Source organism: Dendrobium catenatum, unplaced genomic scaffold (genome assembly GCF_001605985.2).
Source record: "Dendrobium catenatum unplaced genomic scaffold, ASM160598v2 original_scaffold_89960, whole genome shotgun sequence".
NCBI lineage: Eukaryota > Viridiplantae > Streptophyta > Magnoliopsida > Asparagales > Orchidaceae > Dendrobium > Dendrobium catenatum.
In genome coordinates, this window is record NW_021408401.1 from 64,390 (window position 1) to 80,815 (window position 16,426).

The following is a 16,426-nucleotide window of genomic DNA, read 5'->3' on the forward strand; positions in this document are numbered from 1 at the left end:
ATCTTTATCTAAAGGGACATATGCACCAAGAAGATAATTAGCTCAGTTGGGTTTATAGCATAGATCAGTTTTATTGGACTGAGAGATTATGTTGGTTGGGAGTTGCACCAGAGCCATTAGAGAGACAAAATCTTGTTCCATATAACAATGATTCTACAAGCGTCAAGAAAGCTGCAAATAAGTTAATCAAGGTTATAAATTTGACCTTATCTCCCACAATGAAAGAGCAAGCACTGAAGAATCAGTTGAGGTTTGTTTATACAATATTGTTCGAGGTCTCTTAATCATAAATCAACTTCTGTTTACATAATATTAAAACACCATGCTTAGTTAAAAAAATGAGCTTAAGCTAAATTATAATTAAATACTTTTATTAGTTTATTGCCAACTTACATTAATTTATTTTTTTCATCAGCCAAACTGCTCAACTATACTTAACACTTAATTTGCCATCTAAAGCCCCCAACCAAACATATCCCAAGTTCAAAGAAGCAATTAAGCCTATTAAGTCTAATAATAAGAAGTTTTTTTTTTGGGTTAAATATTATTTTTTTATTCAAAAAATGAGGTAGAGGGCTTATTGTAATTTGTGCTTGACTAAACTGAAGCTTTTAAATTCAAATTTGATTTGGACTAATGTTATATATATACTATGTAAAGTCAATGGTTTATTGCATAATGAATTTGGCTGTCCATTCATAAGCATCATCATAGCATGTCATCTAGCTCTACTCTAATTGGACTATTTTAAATGTTTTAAAAATGTTTTAAGTTTATATTTTCCAAAGTTATTGCCCTTTAGAGAGTGTTGAGGCTATCTGGAAGGTTGATTGTAGTCAGTCTACTTGGCTATCTAACAAGGTGTCTTCTTCATATAGATGTTATTGTTACACAAAGTAACATCTTGCAAGCTATTTAATGTTTTGAGAAAGACTCAACTTCTTGTAAATGTAACTAAATGTATTATGAAAGATTTGGAATTTGATAAGTAAACCACAAACGGTTGCATTTAGATGTATATCATCTTATTTAATTAACTCTTTATAGATTTTTCCTCTGTTAGTTGGATGCATTTGGATGTATATCATCATTCTCAATCTGTTAGATTATTTATCGGTTGTGTAATTGAAGAAACCTTGCAATGCTTAATGATTTCACCTATTTTTCTTTTGGCTTCAATTCCCAATCTCAATATACAGTGCAAAGACCTCATGCTTTCGTGATCTTTAAATATTGACAAACATTTAATGCCGTAAACTAACAAGAAGGCTTGAAACTTTTCCTAGGTTAAGGACCAGTCATGGAAATTGAAGACATGAACATAAAAGCCAGAGCACAAAGCTTAAGCACATAGCAGAAAATCAATAATTAAATAGACGAAATTAATAAATGATTTTCGTCATAAAAATAATTACCTAAATTTGAAGTAGAGATTCTTTAAAGCAAAAAGAGTAGAGATCCAGAAACGAAAACCAAATCACGAAAGCGCTAAAGAAAAAAACATGTGATAATAATTTTACCAATTATATATATAAGGAAGAAAGACAACATGCGACAGTCATCTTACAGGAACCGAAAGGTCGGAGGTTGAAATGTTTCGACGGTTGAATTCATCTTCATGCATCCAAATAGTGAAAAAAGGTTGAAGCATTCCAGGAGACTGAATCAATTGGAGAAAAGATCTTCAAACGTTTAAGAAGTTGAAAACACCGAAATAAAAATGCGGGTAAGTAAATGCCGGGAAAAACTAACGTTAAAGAAATTTTGGCCAATAAACCTACCGGAGGAGATGACGGCGAGCAGAGGCAGCTAGATGTTGAAGAATTTCAGAAGACCGCATTAATTGAAGAAAGTATCCTAAAACGTTTAAGAAGTCGAAACACCGAAATAAAAATGTGGGTGATTGATTGTCGTGAAGAACAAACGTTAAAGAAGTTTAAGAGATCGAAACATCCATTTTGGAGAGAAACCTACCTAACGGCGAGTGGAGTCAGCTAGGGCAATCCGAAGATTATGGACGACGACGCAAAGACAAAAAGGTGAAGGTGATATTTAGGGACGACAGCACGAAGACGAAGAGGCAAAGTCGGATAGGTTTAGACCTGCACGAAACATTAATACATGAATTAATAAAACGTTGAGAAGAATGAAGAAATTAAATTAAATAACTTAAACGGACGGAAACTAAGGGAAAAAATTTTCTTCCAAACATTGATTAATTATTAAATGAAACTGACGGAACTTAGGGAAAATAATTTATTAATTCTTCAGAAGAATTAATAACTCCTTATTTATTTAATGAAATAATTAAATAAGAATTAATAAATTAAGAAGTTGAACGGACGAATAATATTTAATGAAATAAATAAATAAGAATTAATTAATTAAGAAGTTGAACGGACGAATAGATTAAGACCGTAAAATATTTAATGAGCTTTATATAAGAAATTTTTTTTATTTATTAAATATTTATAATATAATGGACGGCCAAAATAATTTAAGGAGAAAGAAAATGGATTATCAAGATTTACTGGAGGAAGGAAATTCAAACTTCTTTTATAATAGTAGTATAAATATATATCAATAATTTAATTGTTTTTTTTTTTTTTTTTTTTTTTTCATTTAAGCTTCCATGGCCGGCTTCGCCTAGCCGCTGATGGCCATGACCCATGACGATCATAAAACAGGTGCGAAGGCTTCGCCCATTAGGCAAACCTGCTCGTTTCTAGGGTTTCGTCATCCCGCTCTGTTTCTTCTTTTACGATTCAGTTTTCTAGGGTTTTCTCCGCCACGGGATCTCGAATGGGTGAGGTGGAGAACATTAAACAGAGATCAAGCAGGGAGAGTACGAAGGAGGTTTTAGGGAGAGGAGATAGGGATAGAGAAAGACACCGGGAAAAAGATAAGGCAAGGGATCGCGATTATGCGAGAAGCGACCGCGATCGGGAGAGTCAGCGGTCGGAGAAGGAGCGGGAAAGGGAGAGGAGCGACGATGAGAAGTACCGGGAAAGAAGAGATAGGGATTCCCGCTATCAGGATCGGGAGCGGAAGTCCAGAGATCGCGATAAGGAGAAAGAGAGGGATCGAGAAGATAGGGATAGGGATAAGGAGAGAGCAAGAGAGCGGGAGGAAAGGGAGGACAGGGAGAAGGATAGGGCGAGAAGGCGGGAGGAGAGAGAGCGGGAAAGAGAACGAGAAGACAGAGAGAGGGAGCGGGAGAGGGAGAGGGCTAGGGAGGAGAGGGCGAGAGATAGGGAAAGAGAGAGGGTCAGGGAGAAGCGACGGGAGTTGGAGAGAGATGAGGAGGATGATGGAAGGGACCATGATAGGAAGAGGCGCAGGAGAGAAGAATCTCATGAAAGGGAGAGGGAGCGCAGCAACAGGCATAGAGAAGGAAGTGCGGATGTCCACAGGAAAGGTGATGATGACGAGGCTGAGGCCAAGGAGAAAAAGACCCGAGAGCAAGATCTAGAAGAAGAGCAGCGCAAATTGGATGAGGAGATGGATAAGAGGCGGCGTAGAGTTCAAGAGTGGCAGGAGCTTAAAAGGAAGAAAGAGGAGCAGGAAAGAGAAAAGGATGGGAAGGTAAATGTTGAGGAGCTTAACCAGACTGGTAAAAATTGGACTCTTGAAGGGGAGTCCGATGATGAAGAAGCAGATGCAGTTAAGTCTGAGAATGATGCTGATGGTGATGAAGTGGCTAAAGATGTGGGTTCTGTGCGGAATGACGCTACTAGTGATGTAATGGACATTGATTATGAGAATAGAGGTGCTGTGTCAAATGGAGTTGATGTCGCTGATGGGGAAGATGAAATTGACCCACTTGATGCTTTCATGAATTCCATGGTACTGCCCGAAGTGGAGAAACTGCAGAGTGCAGAGAGTGCACCGGTGAAATCAGTTGATGCAAAGCTGGGTTCACAAGAGAGGAATAAGGAAGGCCTTAGTAACGGGATTCAATCTAAAAAAGGTGTCAAAAATCCATTGGGAAGGATACTTCCTGATGAAGACTCTGCCCCAGAGGATGAGGATCTTGGAAATGAGGTTCCTTCTGAAGATGAAGATGATGAAGATTTCATGAAAAGAGTGAAGAAGACGAAGGCTGAGAAGCTCTCCATCGTTGATCATTCTAAGATTCAGTACTCGCCTTTCAGGAAAAATTTTTATATTGAAGTGAAGGAAATCGCTAAGATGTCGCCTGATGACGTTGCAGCATACAGAAAACAACTTGAATTAAAGGTACATGGAAAAGATATCCCTAAGCCTATAAAAACATGGAACCAGACTGGATTAACCAGCAAAATTTTAGATACGATTAAGAAGCTTAACTTTGAAAAACCTATGCCCATTCAAGCTCAAGCTCTACCCATTATTATGAGCGGTAGAGATTGCATAGGAATAGCAAAGACTGGTTCAGGTAAGACACTAGCTTTTGTATTACCTATGTTGAGGCATATTAAAGATCAACCTCCAGTAGTACCTGGTGATGGTCCTATTGCGCTTATAATGGCTCCTACAAGGGAGCTTGTCCAACAAATACACAGTGACATTAAGAAATTTTCAAAGGGCTTGGGCTTCAACTGTGTCCCTGTGTATGGTGGATCTGGTGTTGCTCAGCAAATCAGTGAATTAAAACGGGGGGCAGAAATAGTTGTATGTACTCCTGGTAGAATGATAGATATACTCTGCACAAGTGCTGGGAAGATTACCAACCTAAGAAAGGTTACATACTTTGTTATGGATGAGGCTGATAGAATGTTTGATATGGGGTTTGAACCTCAGATCACAAGGATAGTTCAGAATACTCGACCAGATCGTCAAACTGTACTCTTTTCAGCTACATTTCCTCGTCAGGTTGAGATATTAGCCAGAAAGGTTCTGAACAAACCGATTGAAATCCAGGTCGGAGGAAGAAGTGTTGTCAATAAAGATATAGCCCAGTTAGTTGAGGTTAGACAAGAAAGTGACAGGTTCTTAAGGCTTCTAGAGCTGTTAGGAGAATGGTATGAGAAGGGAAAGATCCTTGTGTTTGTTCACTCACAAGAAAAATGTGATTCCTTATTCAAAGACTTACTTAAGCATGGCTATCCTTGCCTTTCACTTCATGGGGCTAAGGACCAGACAGACCGGGAGTCCACCCTTTCAGATTTCAAGAGCAACGTTTGCAACCTTCTGATTGCTACTAGTGTTGCTTCCAGAGGTCTAGATGTGAAGGAGCTTGAACTAGTTGTGAATTTTGATGTTCCAAATCACTATGAAGATTATGTACATCGCGTTGGCAGAACAGGCCGTGCTGGCAGGAAAGGTATGGCTGTCACATTTGTTTCTGAGGATGATGCTAAGTATGCACCAGACCTTGTAAAAGCTCTGGAACTTTCTGAACAAGCTGTACCTGAGGATCTAAGAGCACTTGCTGATACTTTTATGGCAAAGGTGAGAGAGGGCATGGAACAAGCACATGGTACTGGCTATGGTGGAAGTGGTTTCAAGTTCAATGAAGAAGAAGATGAAGCTAGTAAAGCTGCAAAGAAAGCTCAGGCAAGAGAATATGGATTTGAAGAGGATAAATCTGACTCAGACTCTGATGATGATGGCGTTAGAAAAGCTGGAGGTGATTTGTCTCAAGCTGCTATTCTTGCTCAAGCTGCTGCTCTTGCTCAGGCTGCAAAGGCTGGTATTTCTTCAATACCTGCTAATGTTGCAACAGCTCAATTGCTTTCTACTTCAGGTCTCCCTGTTGCAACCATGCCTTCTTTAGCTGGTCTACCTGGTGCATCTCTGCCTGGTGATGCTGCTGCAAGGGCTGCTGCCCTAGCGGCTGCCATGAATTTACAGCACAATTTAGCAAAGATACAAGCTGATGCAATGCCGGAGCACTACGAGGCAGAGCTGGAGATCAATGAATTCCCACAGAATGCCCGGTGGAAGGTCACCCATAAGGAGACCTTGGGTCCAATATCAGAGTGGACTGGCGCTGCAATTACCACAAGGGGCCAGTATTACCCTCCTGGTAAGTTTCCTAGTTCCATGGAACGCAAGCTTTATCTATTTATAGAAGGCCCCACCGAGTCTTCTGTTAAGAAAGCCAAAGCTGAGTTGAAAAGAGTGCTTGAGGATTACACTGCTCAATCTCTTTCTCTTCCTGGTTCTGCACAACCTGGTAAATATTCCGTCCTTTAAATTGTCTCTCTTAAATTAGATATTTTGAATGAGATTTTGTGGGTCTTTTCTCTCTCTCTCTCTCTATTTTTAAATATACGGATTTTGACCCGGCTGCTAATCTCTTGACACTTCATATATTGATGTAAATTAGTTACTGGTGCCTTTCCACCATGTTGTTATTTTGAAGAACTTTTGAACAATTTGTAATGCCTATTATCTACAATTTTAAATTGGAAGCAGAAGATATTGATTTGTTTATTTTCCCTATTTGACTAAGGACCATTGTTTACTGATAAGTGTTGGATAGACTGGATTTTTTGGATCATCTGTAAGTGATTTTGAGTTAGTAGGTGTTTCCAAGTTGATACAGGACTATTAAGTCATAAAAGGTTTTTTGTTTTTTAAATAAAGCTTCTTTTGAACACGACAATATAGTCATGTATGCTTTTCTAAATTTTTTTAATTCTTTCTATGAACCACTCAAGAAGAACAACTAGTTGTGCTGTTTGTGCTTTTTTTGGAGTTTTACTAGGAGAAAGAACATGGCAATTTTTAGCACGGGTGTCTTCTATTGCTCCCATTATTAATGGCTATGAATTTTAGTCTTGAAATATTTTATGAATAAGCTTTGACAAATGTCCAAGCATCGAAAGAAACATATTTTAGGCGGTTAGCTTCTTTTACCCTTTACTATGGAGGAAATTATTACGTGCGGAATCCAAACTGGACAACCGTCCGGTTTACTGACTATACTCAGTAAATGCTACACAAACACTCAGCAAAAAAATTTACTAAGTATTTGTGTAGTATTTACTAAATATATTCAGTAAACCGGACGGTTATCCCAATCCGAGTTCCGCACAGAATAATTTCTCTCGCTATGGACAGAATATTAGTGACTAGGATGCATTAGTTCATGATGATGCAAGTGTAGAAATTTTCTACCAGTTTTAGGTAGAAATTTCTCTTAGACTCTGATTGGAAACTTTGACTGAATTGCTGAGAGGAGCAGTGATTAATGGGTGGTTCTTTGATTTCTAGCTGTTAAATATATCACTTGACCGATTTTAATATTTGTGAAGAAGAAAGAAGGAATAAATGAATATCTTAGCTCCAGAAAATGGTAGTCGATGTTAGGCACAATTGAAGTCTAACCATGCAGTTCTCTTTCTGAGCCAGAAATCTTTTAGTTCAGCTTTATTGATGCAAAATTCATTGCATATTCTAGAGTAATCTATGAGCCAATATCAGACTTTAAAATTTAATTTGTGCACATCATCTGATTACATTAATACTCCAAACTATTATTATTGCTTTCTGTTAGAAGTTTGCTTCATGCTTGTCATTGGAAGGGGTCTCACTCATTCTGTTGCTGGGATTTGTTTTGTAAGGTTTTCTTGGTCAATTTTATATGATTAATAATGTTATCTTTGTATTAGTTGTATTAAAAGAATGTTATCTATCAATGCACTTTAACTGAGGTTTTGTTTGGGATAATTTTTTTATTGCTTTTTAAAATATTTTTTTCTATTCGAAGAATCAATAAAAAAATTATCCCGATAGCTTTTGACCACTATTTTTTTTTCTTGTTTTTAACAAATTTTTTAATTAAAAGTTGCTATAGAAAGCAATATGTAAATTGTCCCAATTAAAATTTTAGTTTGTTTTATTTGATGCCTTTTTGTTTAAACTAACATGTTATTTACAAAGACATCCTATAATTATGATTTTTTTCTTTTTTGGCTTTTTTTTTTTTTTTTTGTCATTAGATAAGAGGTTTTAGGTTCGAAGTTTTTGTATGAAATATTTATATCAATTTGTCTTAGACTTCATTTGGGGTAGTTTTCTTAATGTTTTTTAAAGTTGTTTTTTGATATAAAAATTTTTAGTTTAATTTTTTTTTATTAAAAGCTGATTTTAAAAATAATTTAAAAGTTGTCCCAAATAAAACTTTAATTGACTTAAAAATCTTAAAAAAAAAAATGCATAGTAAAAAATATTAAAAAAAATACATATATGAAAATTTTCAGTAATTGTTGGCTGGGTAATTGATGGTTGCATCTCCTCCACGAGTGAGGACAAGAGCTTTTCTGGAATGTTTGCTTTGCTGAAGAACAAATGCATAGTAAAAAATATATTCTTGTTTTGAAAGTTATTTTTTATTCAATTAGGTGAAAATAAAGTAATTTGTTGAAGTATTTAAATTTCATTATTTAAATTATTTTTAATTATTTAAAATTCATACTATTTAACTAAATTAATAGATTTCTAGTGACCTTTTTTTAAAAAAGGTTTCTTTTGATTTTCTTTATTCTCTTAGCCCCGATTTTAAAACCCCTAATAACTGTGTTATACAGTTTTTTTTTTTATTTTTGGGTATCATTACTAGTAATCCCGTTTTATTTCTAATATAATCAAACTTATGCTCTCATCATAAAAAAGGGTAATTTTTAGTCTCTTGATAAATTATTCTGTGTGGAGACCGCAGAACGTCTTTTGAGATCAATTAAAATGCATCACATCAGCAATATCGAGCCGTTGTACTGAGCGATACCAAGTAGGATTGAGCCATGATACCAAGTAATGTGTGACATGGCGCATTCTGGTTGGTATCTGGACGAATTTTGGGGTCTGCGCATAATAATTTATCATTTGTTGAGAAATTATTTTGTGTGGATATCAGACACAATGTCATTCGGAGACAAATCAGATTGCACCACGTCAGCAGTACCAAGCCGCGATACCGAGCGGTACCGAGCCACTGTACCAAGGGGTGAAGTGGCGCATTTTGATTGGTCTCCGGACAGTATTCGACGTCCGCACAGAATAATTATGAAATTATTCTGGGGAGAAAAAACCGTCCCAAATGAATCCTTATTATATCATTTTTATCTTAAGGTTGTATCTAACTTCTGCGATGATATATTCTGTTAACTTATTAATTAGATAAGATTTTCTAACGCATTGATGAATCCATCTTTTATAAGCTATATTAACTTTTAGCATATGAATGAGAAAATTGTTCCTACATGACACAAAAACTAGCATGATATATTTAGAAAGAAAATTGTTTAGAAGTTGTAACATCATTTCAAAAGAAAATAATTCATTATTTCTAACATGATAGTAATGACTCAAGTCCATTACACTTGTCCATGTGAAATGAATACCATGAGATAAACGAATTTGTATCGTTGTCCTATCGTGTCTATTCGAAAGTGAGTAAAATATGAAATTATAAAAGACGAGAAAGTAGTACATAACTTGTAACGCGCATTATATTTTTAGGATTTTGTGAGCCAACGAACATATTATGTTAGCTTGATGACAATAACCACATAACTTTCAGGGTGGTTGTGATTTTCATCCATTGTGTTTCGAATATTTGTCACTCTTGATCGACCTAGTCGTCTTCTAACCGATGAAGGATGCGATTTAATTATTCCATTTTCTTGATTGAACTTGGGCAAGAAATCATTGAGTGGAAGACCACTTGTCAAACTATTTAGTAACTCTGAAATACTTAGCCACAAAAGAGGTGTGGCAAGAAATCACAATCCAAAGATAGTTTTAATGAACAGTCTTAGGAAAAATCTCCCTGCATCGGCAGACTAAGCCAAGGTGCTTATCGAACTTTAGGTAAAAGTCTTGTTGAGAGAGAGTGGTTTCATTGGAGTCCAAAACAGTAAGCAAGAACTACATCCAAGATTTATTGAATTCAAACTCAATAGCAATAAATACAATCCAAAATAAATCATTATTTGCAATGACTCTTGATACGTTATCATGAAATTATCTTGATTGGGCACAAATCTCGATGCAAAACCCAACTCAGAAACTTCAAAAATTAAATTCGGAAGCACCCAAACTCCGATTTCAGCGAGCTTACAGTCAAACTGAGCGTCTCGGAAATACGAACCCAACGACACCAAGATCAACCCAATCCGAGCCCAAATGAGTCCGAATCAAGGGCTCAAAGCGCTGTTGGAATGTTCAAACCGCAATTTGAGTTACCAAACGGTCTCCGATTTTGACGAGCTTCTACTCGAATCGAACGGCTCGACGAGACGAATCCAACGAGCTCAAGATCGCCGAATTCCAACATCATTAAGGCCTTCAAATGCCCAAAGAACGGTGCATGATCAAAGGATTCGATATCGGCCGTCCATTCAAAACACTCCCAATTCGCCCCTGATCTCACGCCTATTTACGGGCTATGCCACTCCAGAAAAACTATAAATATAGCCCTCATTCTACACCAAGGGGACTCAAGTGAAGAGAGAGAAGAATGAGAGAAGGAGGAGAAGGAAGAAGCTCCTCCTCGACCACCGCCGATGCTCTTCTTGCCGCCCGAACACGCCGAGATTCTGCCAAATATTTGGGAGAACGCCAGAATTCTTCCCAACTTCCACGTGATGCTTAAATTCTTCTCAATTTGCAACAAAGTTCTCTTCTGACACTGAGACTCTGCCTAAGTAAAGCCGGAGTTCTCCTTTGCCACCAATAGACGTCGGACTTCTACCCGACGTCGAACCTTCACTCTTCGCCAAGTTTCTACCCGAAGCCGGATTTCTACCGGTGATCGGACTTCGTTGTACGTCTACGCGAAGATTGATTTCTTTCCATGGTTGGACTTCTGCCTGACGCTGTCCTTCTGATCTTCGTCATCAGACTACAGTCCTTCTGACTTACGTCGCCGACTACAGTCTTTCTGACATCCGTCGCCAGCCGACTACGGTTCTCCTGACTCACGTCACCCGCCGACTACAGACTTTCTTACCTCTGTCGCCCGCCGACTACGGTCCTCCTGACTTACGTCGTCCGCCGACTACGGTCCTCCCTACCAAGAGAATATGTCAATAGTAGCTCTTTGTATTTACATCATGTATTGTACTCTATAAGATGTAAATCAAGCTAAGGCCTTCTCCCAAGGAAGGGCCTCATTTGTAATCGACTGCAAATACTAGTGGATTCGTTCAAACTGGGCTAGGCCCTGTGGTTTTTCCCCCTTTTCAGGGGTTTTCCACGTAAAAATCTTGGTGTCTCATAAATGTTAGACCCTCTCTCCCCCTTTTCGGCCCGAATTCCAATCCGACTTACGTCCACGCTAGCCAACTCTTGGGCTAGAATTCACTAATCCTAGATTTGCTTTGCAAACCTCACTTCCTTAAACCAAAGAAGTTCTTTACATCATAAGTATTGTCATATACGGGCGAGTACAACCCAATCTAATTACAATTAAAACTTCACTAAGCTAAATGTCTTAAATCAAGAAAATGAAAAATACAATTTGATGTAAATAATATAGACTCAAATTATCTTGCAATAAAATGTCCACAATATTTAAGGTGATCTTACAAATTAATTTTAATCACCTCACTACTTGCAAATGAAAATTTAAATTTGCTCACTTTAAGATAGATTTATATTTTGTTTAAAATAAGAATAATATTTTAAATAAAAATATATTCTTGTTGATTTAAACTTTAACTATTTAAAACAAATAAAATGAATTAGATTATAAATATAAATATATGCCACCTTAAAGAAAATAAAAAATACTTGCTTTGCTAAACTTTATATATTTAAAAGATATAATACATAAAACTTTAATATAACATTAACCACTAGTATTTCACCAACTAATAAATATCTTTTAAATGAGACTGTAGGTAAGATAAAGCCAAGCCATATTGTATTACACAACAAAGCCAGCAGATCCCAGTAATGTCAACTCCACTTTTTACTCCCATTGAACCCCATGATCAATGTTTCTCATTTAATATAGAATAGTTTCAATATCTTAAAACCTTTTTTTTTTTTTTTTCAAAACCTTTTTTTTTTTTTTTTTCAACAAATACACAACAATATCCAATCCAATTCAATAATCTACAATGTTGGTACCATCTCTCTTAATAAATATTTTTTTTTGCATATGGTGAGAATTTTTGAATTCATCAATACTCCTCACAATGACAACTAATAGTCAAAGATAGGTGATATCATGAAAAAGGAAATTGAAAATCAAATCGATATACACTAATGCTTCGTTTGGGACGGCTTTTTTACTGCTTTTTAAAATGGAGTTTTAGTACAAAATTTTTTATTTTTGTACTAAAAGTTCGTTTTAAAAAGCAATAAAAAAGCCGTCCCAAACGAAGCCTAAGTTCACACTCAAACCAACAACAATATAGAAGAAGATAATAGTTCAACTTATTATAATAGTTATTTTTCTTGAAATTTATTAGATAATTTTTGTTATAAGATATTTATGATTTATTTTATAAATTATTATTCCTACAACAAATTAACAAATTGTAAATATTTTTCAAAATTTTGATTATTTCTAAAAACTCACTCATTTTATGTTTTAAAAATTCACATTTTTTAGTTGAATTCCAAACACATTGTAAGCTAACTTTGACCTTGATGTTGGATGGCACCGGACACTACTCGCCCGTCAGGCACTGCTTGCCATTAGCCATCAATCACCACTATTTTTGACTTTACATTACACACTTGTTGAGTTTTATACTAAATTCACTTTAGATAGAACAAAAAAAATACATACATTATTTTACACAAATCCAAACAACTCTAAATATTTCAAATCCATTACATGTTTTGACATTTGTATTCTATTTTATCCTTCATTCGCTTTTAGCAAACCAAACAATACCTTAAAGATAATCTAAAAGAGAAAATTTTAATTGACCTAAAAAAAGTAAATTAGTATATTGGGCATTCTTATTAATATTTCATGATTTAATTTTATTAAAAATAATATAGAATTTATAAATGAAAGAAAAATAATAATTCCACTATATTCTAGAACAATTTTAATATCCTTTTAATAAAAAATAGAAGAACTTAATAAACAATTCGATTGGTCTAAAGGTAAAAAGGTGGCGAGCACAATAACGAGTCTCTCTTTCGGGGCGAATTATTGCGTCCAGTCATCGAATGTCCGGATATCCCATCCGATGACGCCACGTCACCCAAATACACTGAGATATAATGCATTTTAGTGACGTGATGACCGGATTGGTGTCCTGAACCCAATAATTTGCCCTCTTTCAGGCCCCCGAGTCTTCTAAACTGAGAGAGAAAAAACTAGAGAAACACGACTATCGCCTAGAAGCTTCCACAGCCTCCCGACCCTTCTTCCTTCTTCTCGACATCCCTCGAGCCCCTCCCTCGCCCTTCTTCTTTCTCTTCCCTCCCCGCTTATAAATCCCCCTTGCATCCCATTCAGCTCACTACCAATCAATAGACGACAAAAGAAGCTCAAATAAGAAACAACAATCCGCAAATTATCCATGGAGTTCTTCGACGATCCATTCTTGACGGCGACGATCTATCAACTGATGGACATTCCTGAGCAGGAGACGGAGAAGACCCACAACCCACAGACAAGGGCATACGTCCGAGACCGGAAGGCAATGGCTGCTACGCCGGCGGATGTGAAGGATCTACCAGGTGCGTACGTGTTCGTTATCGACATGCCGGGGATCAAGAACGGGGATATCAAAGTGCAGGTGGAAGAGGGGAATCTGCTCGTTGTGAGCGGTGAGAGGAAGCGAAGAGAGGAGAAGGAGGGGAAGTACTTGAGGATTGAGCGCCGGATGGGGAAATTTATGAGGAAGTTCCCGTTGCCGGAGAATGCGAACTTGGATGCGATCTCGGCGGTTTGCCAGGATGGGGTGCTTACGGTGACTGTGGAGAAGACGCCGCCGCCGGAGCCAAAGAAACCTAAGACCATCGAGGTCAAAGTTGCTTGAGATTGGGGGAAGGAGAGGTTTGTGCTTGTGGAGTTTAGCTTGTATTCGATGAATGAAGCTGGAAATTTGGGGTTTACGAACCCAAAATTGAATTTTTTTTTTTTTTTTTTTTTTTTTTTTTTTTTTTTTTTTTTTTTCCTGTGTGAAATATGAGGCAAATGATGGATGCATGGATAATAAAGAAGCCGCCGAGTGGGTTTTTAGTAACTTTTTTGTTAATTGAGTTAAAGAGTTTATTAGCTTTTTTATGGTCGAGCTTTTTAGATAATATACTAAATTTGAATTAATCTTTATTCAGCATTTAAAGAAGATTAATATATAATTTATTTAAAATATATTAAAATTAAAAAATTTTAACATATATTTTTGAATCTAAGCTTGAAGCAAATGTACAATAGGGCTATTATTGCTTTAAATGATAGTGAAATCGATGGCGTATTATTATTAGAATTCAAATTAAATGGTTAAAGTAGATGAATTTGTCGAGCTTGGTGTTTGATAGGAACATATCCTTCAAATTTGAGATAAAATTTTATAAGATGATGATGAGACTTAAATGCTCTTTGGCATAAAATATTGACAATTCAGTGTTGCGAAGACGGGAATGTTTAGACGGATAAATTACCTTATAATTAGAGACATAATGCGAGTCTATAAGAGAAAAGATTGGATTAGCTTTAGATATAGATAGGTTTGATTGTCACATTAGATGATTTGAATTTATGTAGAGAGATAAATCTAAAAATATTTTATTAGAAAGTATTAAAAATGTCTTTTTTCTATTAGAGTGGACTAGTAATAGGACAATGAAAAAAATGATTCAAATAGCCAACCTCACGTAATTTGGAATAAATGTTTAAGTTTTTTTTTTTTTTTTCTTTCTTTTTTGCACCATCCACTTCTACATTAGAGAAGCCAATTTTGAAGTATTTTTACTCGACCTTAATTGATGACCAAGTGGGTGTTCGAAGAACTCTACATTGCCTTGCATCTAAAATTTATCGGACAAGAGATTAAGGGGCTGTTTGGTATGCAAAATTAGGAGGATAAAGCAATATAATTACCAGCATTTTTTTTTTTTTTAATTACCAGCATTTGTTAAATTAGATTGTTTGGTTAATTTTGAGCGGAATAGAAGTAAATCCTCTAAAGTATTAGCCCTGTATTATAATAGGCCCTTCGTGCGACATCGAAACCCGCTCAAATTGAGCGTGTTAGAAATTCTCTTGCGTGGACTTCCTCTCGCTAATCAATTTGTTAAAACATGTCTTCTTTGTCAAAGCCACAAAGTATCAACTCTAGCTTTTGTTGGCTTATCGCAACAACTTTTGATTCTAAGCCCAGTTTACCGAAATGGATTTTGTTAGAAGCCATCTCAGGTTATAAATGGCAGGGCAGTTCATATTTTCAAGTAAGCTAATTTCATCATATTACCACCACAATTCATTGCATTCAACATCATTCTCATTGGCTTAACTGAAGACAAAGTACCATATGAAACAGTGGCAACAAAGGTGAGGGGCGATTGTATTGATAGCAGATAAAAGAAAACATACAAGATACAATGAATCTTCAATTCGAGGAAGATCTGGTTCTCCCAAATCTCTAGACATCGCTAGAGCCCAAAATAACGAAGAACAAACTCATTTCTGAAAAATACCTGATACCCTAACCCTAGGAAAACATTCTGCTTAAAACATACAATCTTAAAGGAAATCTCTAAACAACCCCTCTGAATTTTCCCATCTAAATCACCTTAATTTATCCTAAACGAGGCTGCTGGGCCCCACGGATCAGAGATGGAACCTACGGAAGCAGATCGGACCAGTTGTACTAGTCCCTCCTGTACCGGTCTAACATACTCCTAATTAATGGTGTCTCAATTTCAGCTAATAAGTTTCTTGTCTTTCTAGATAGTCTATGACATGCCATCCCTACTCATCCACACATATTAACTAGGAAGCATAGCAATTCTAGCAATTGACAATACTTCTTCTTGACCAACTAACAAATAATCTTATGCATGCAGATGATACAAAAGGAGAGAGCCACAAAGCTATTCAGTTATTTGTCCACGATAAATATCAACAAAAGCAGTCTCAGTTCACCTAAGGAGTTCACTTTACCTTAATCAGCGAGAAAAAATTCAGAAAGAAGAAATTTGTTCTTCTGGCTTCCATCAAAATCTGAAGAGTGTCTCTGACCAACAGCTTTTTTTTTTTTTTTTTTTTTTTTTTTTTTGGGAAAATTTGGACTTGGCCCGTATATTAAAAGATGAAAGATGAAGAAACAAACAATTACAAGTAATGAATAACCCTAAAAGAAAATTGGAAACCGGCGGAGCTCCAAACAGAGGATCATGCCCACTAGAGCATCAAAAAACCTGCTCAAAGAACAGCAAAAAACAGGCAACAGAAATAAACCAAAATACAGCAAAAAAGCTCCCTAAGCCATTGAGATCTTATATTTATAGCCACAGCACG

At 36.3% G+C, this 16,426-nt stretch overlaps 2 protein-coding genes and 1 long non-coding RNA gene across 3 annotated transcripts; 2 read left to right on the forward strand and 1 right to left on the reverse strand.

The window, feature by feature from the left end:
• Positions 1-1,055: 1,055 nt before the first annotated feature.
• LOC110115377 lies at positions 1,056-2,227 on the reverse strand. The gene is made up of 3 exons (XR_002305335.2): positions 1,975-2,227; positions 1,782-1,857; positions 1,056-1,660 (listed from the first exon to the last, which is right to left on the reverse strand). It is a non-coding gene; the product is annotated as an uncharacterized LOC110115377 (long non-coding RNA).
• Positions 2,228-2,394: 167 nt separating this feature from the next.
• Positions 2,395-6,425, forward strand: LOC110115381 (DEAD-box ATP-dependent RNA helicase 42). Its single transcript, XM_020848597.2, has one exon. It carries the CDS (start codon positions 2,803-2,805, stop codon positions 6,178-6,180), a length of 3,378 nt encoding a protein of 1,125 aa, XP_020704256.1. The 5' UTR covers positions 2,395-2,802; the 3' UTR covers positions 6,181-6,425.
• Positions 6,426-13,354: 6,929 nt separating this feature from the next.
• Positions 13,355-14,030, forward strand: LOC110115378 (17.1 kDa class II heat shock protein). The gene has a single exon (XM_020848593.2). It carries the CDS (start codon positions 13,482-13,484, stop codon positions 13,941-13,943), a length of 462 nt encoding a protein of 153 aa, XP_020704252.1. The 5' UTR covers positions 13,355-13,481; the 3' UTR covers positions 13,944-14,030.
• Positions 14,031-16,426: the final 2,396 nt, after the last annotated feature.

What these genes read in the sequence shown, in the direction of transcription:
- LOC110115378 (XM_020848593.2), top strand. Translation starts at nt 13,482, where the DNA reads ATGGAGTTCTTCGACGATCCATTCTTGACGGCGACGATCTATCAACTG.
- LOC110115381 (XM_020848597.2), top strand. Translation starts at nt 2,803, where the DNA reads ATGGGTGAGGTGGAGAACATTAAACAGAGATCAAGCAGGGAGAGTACG.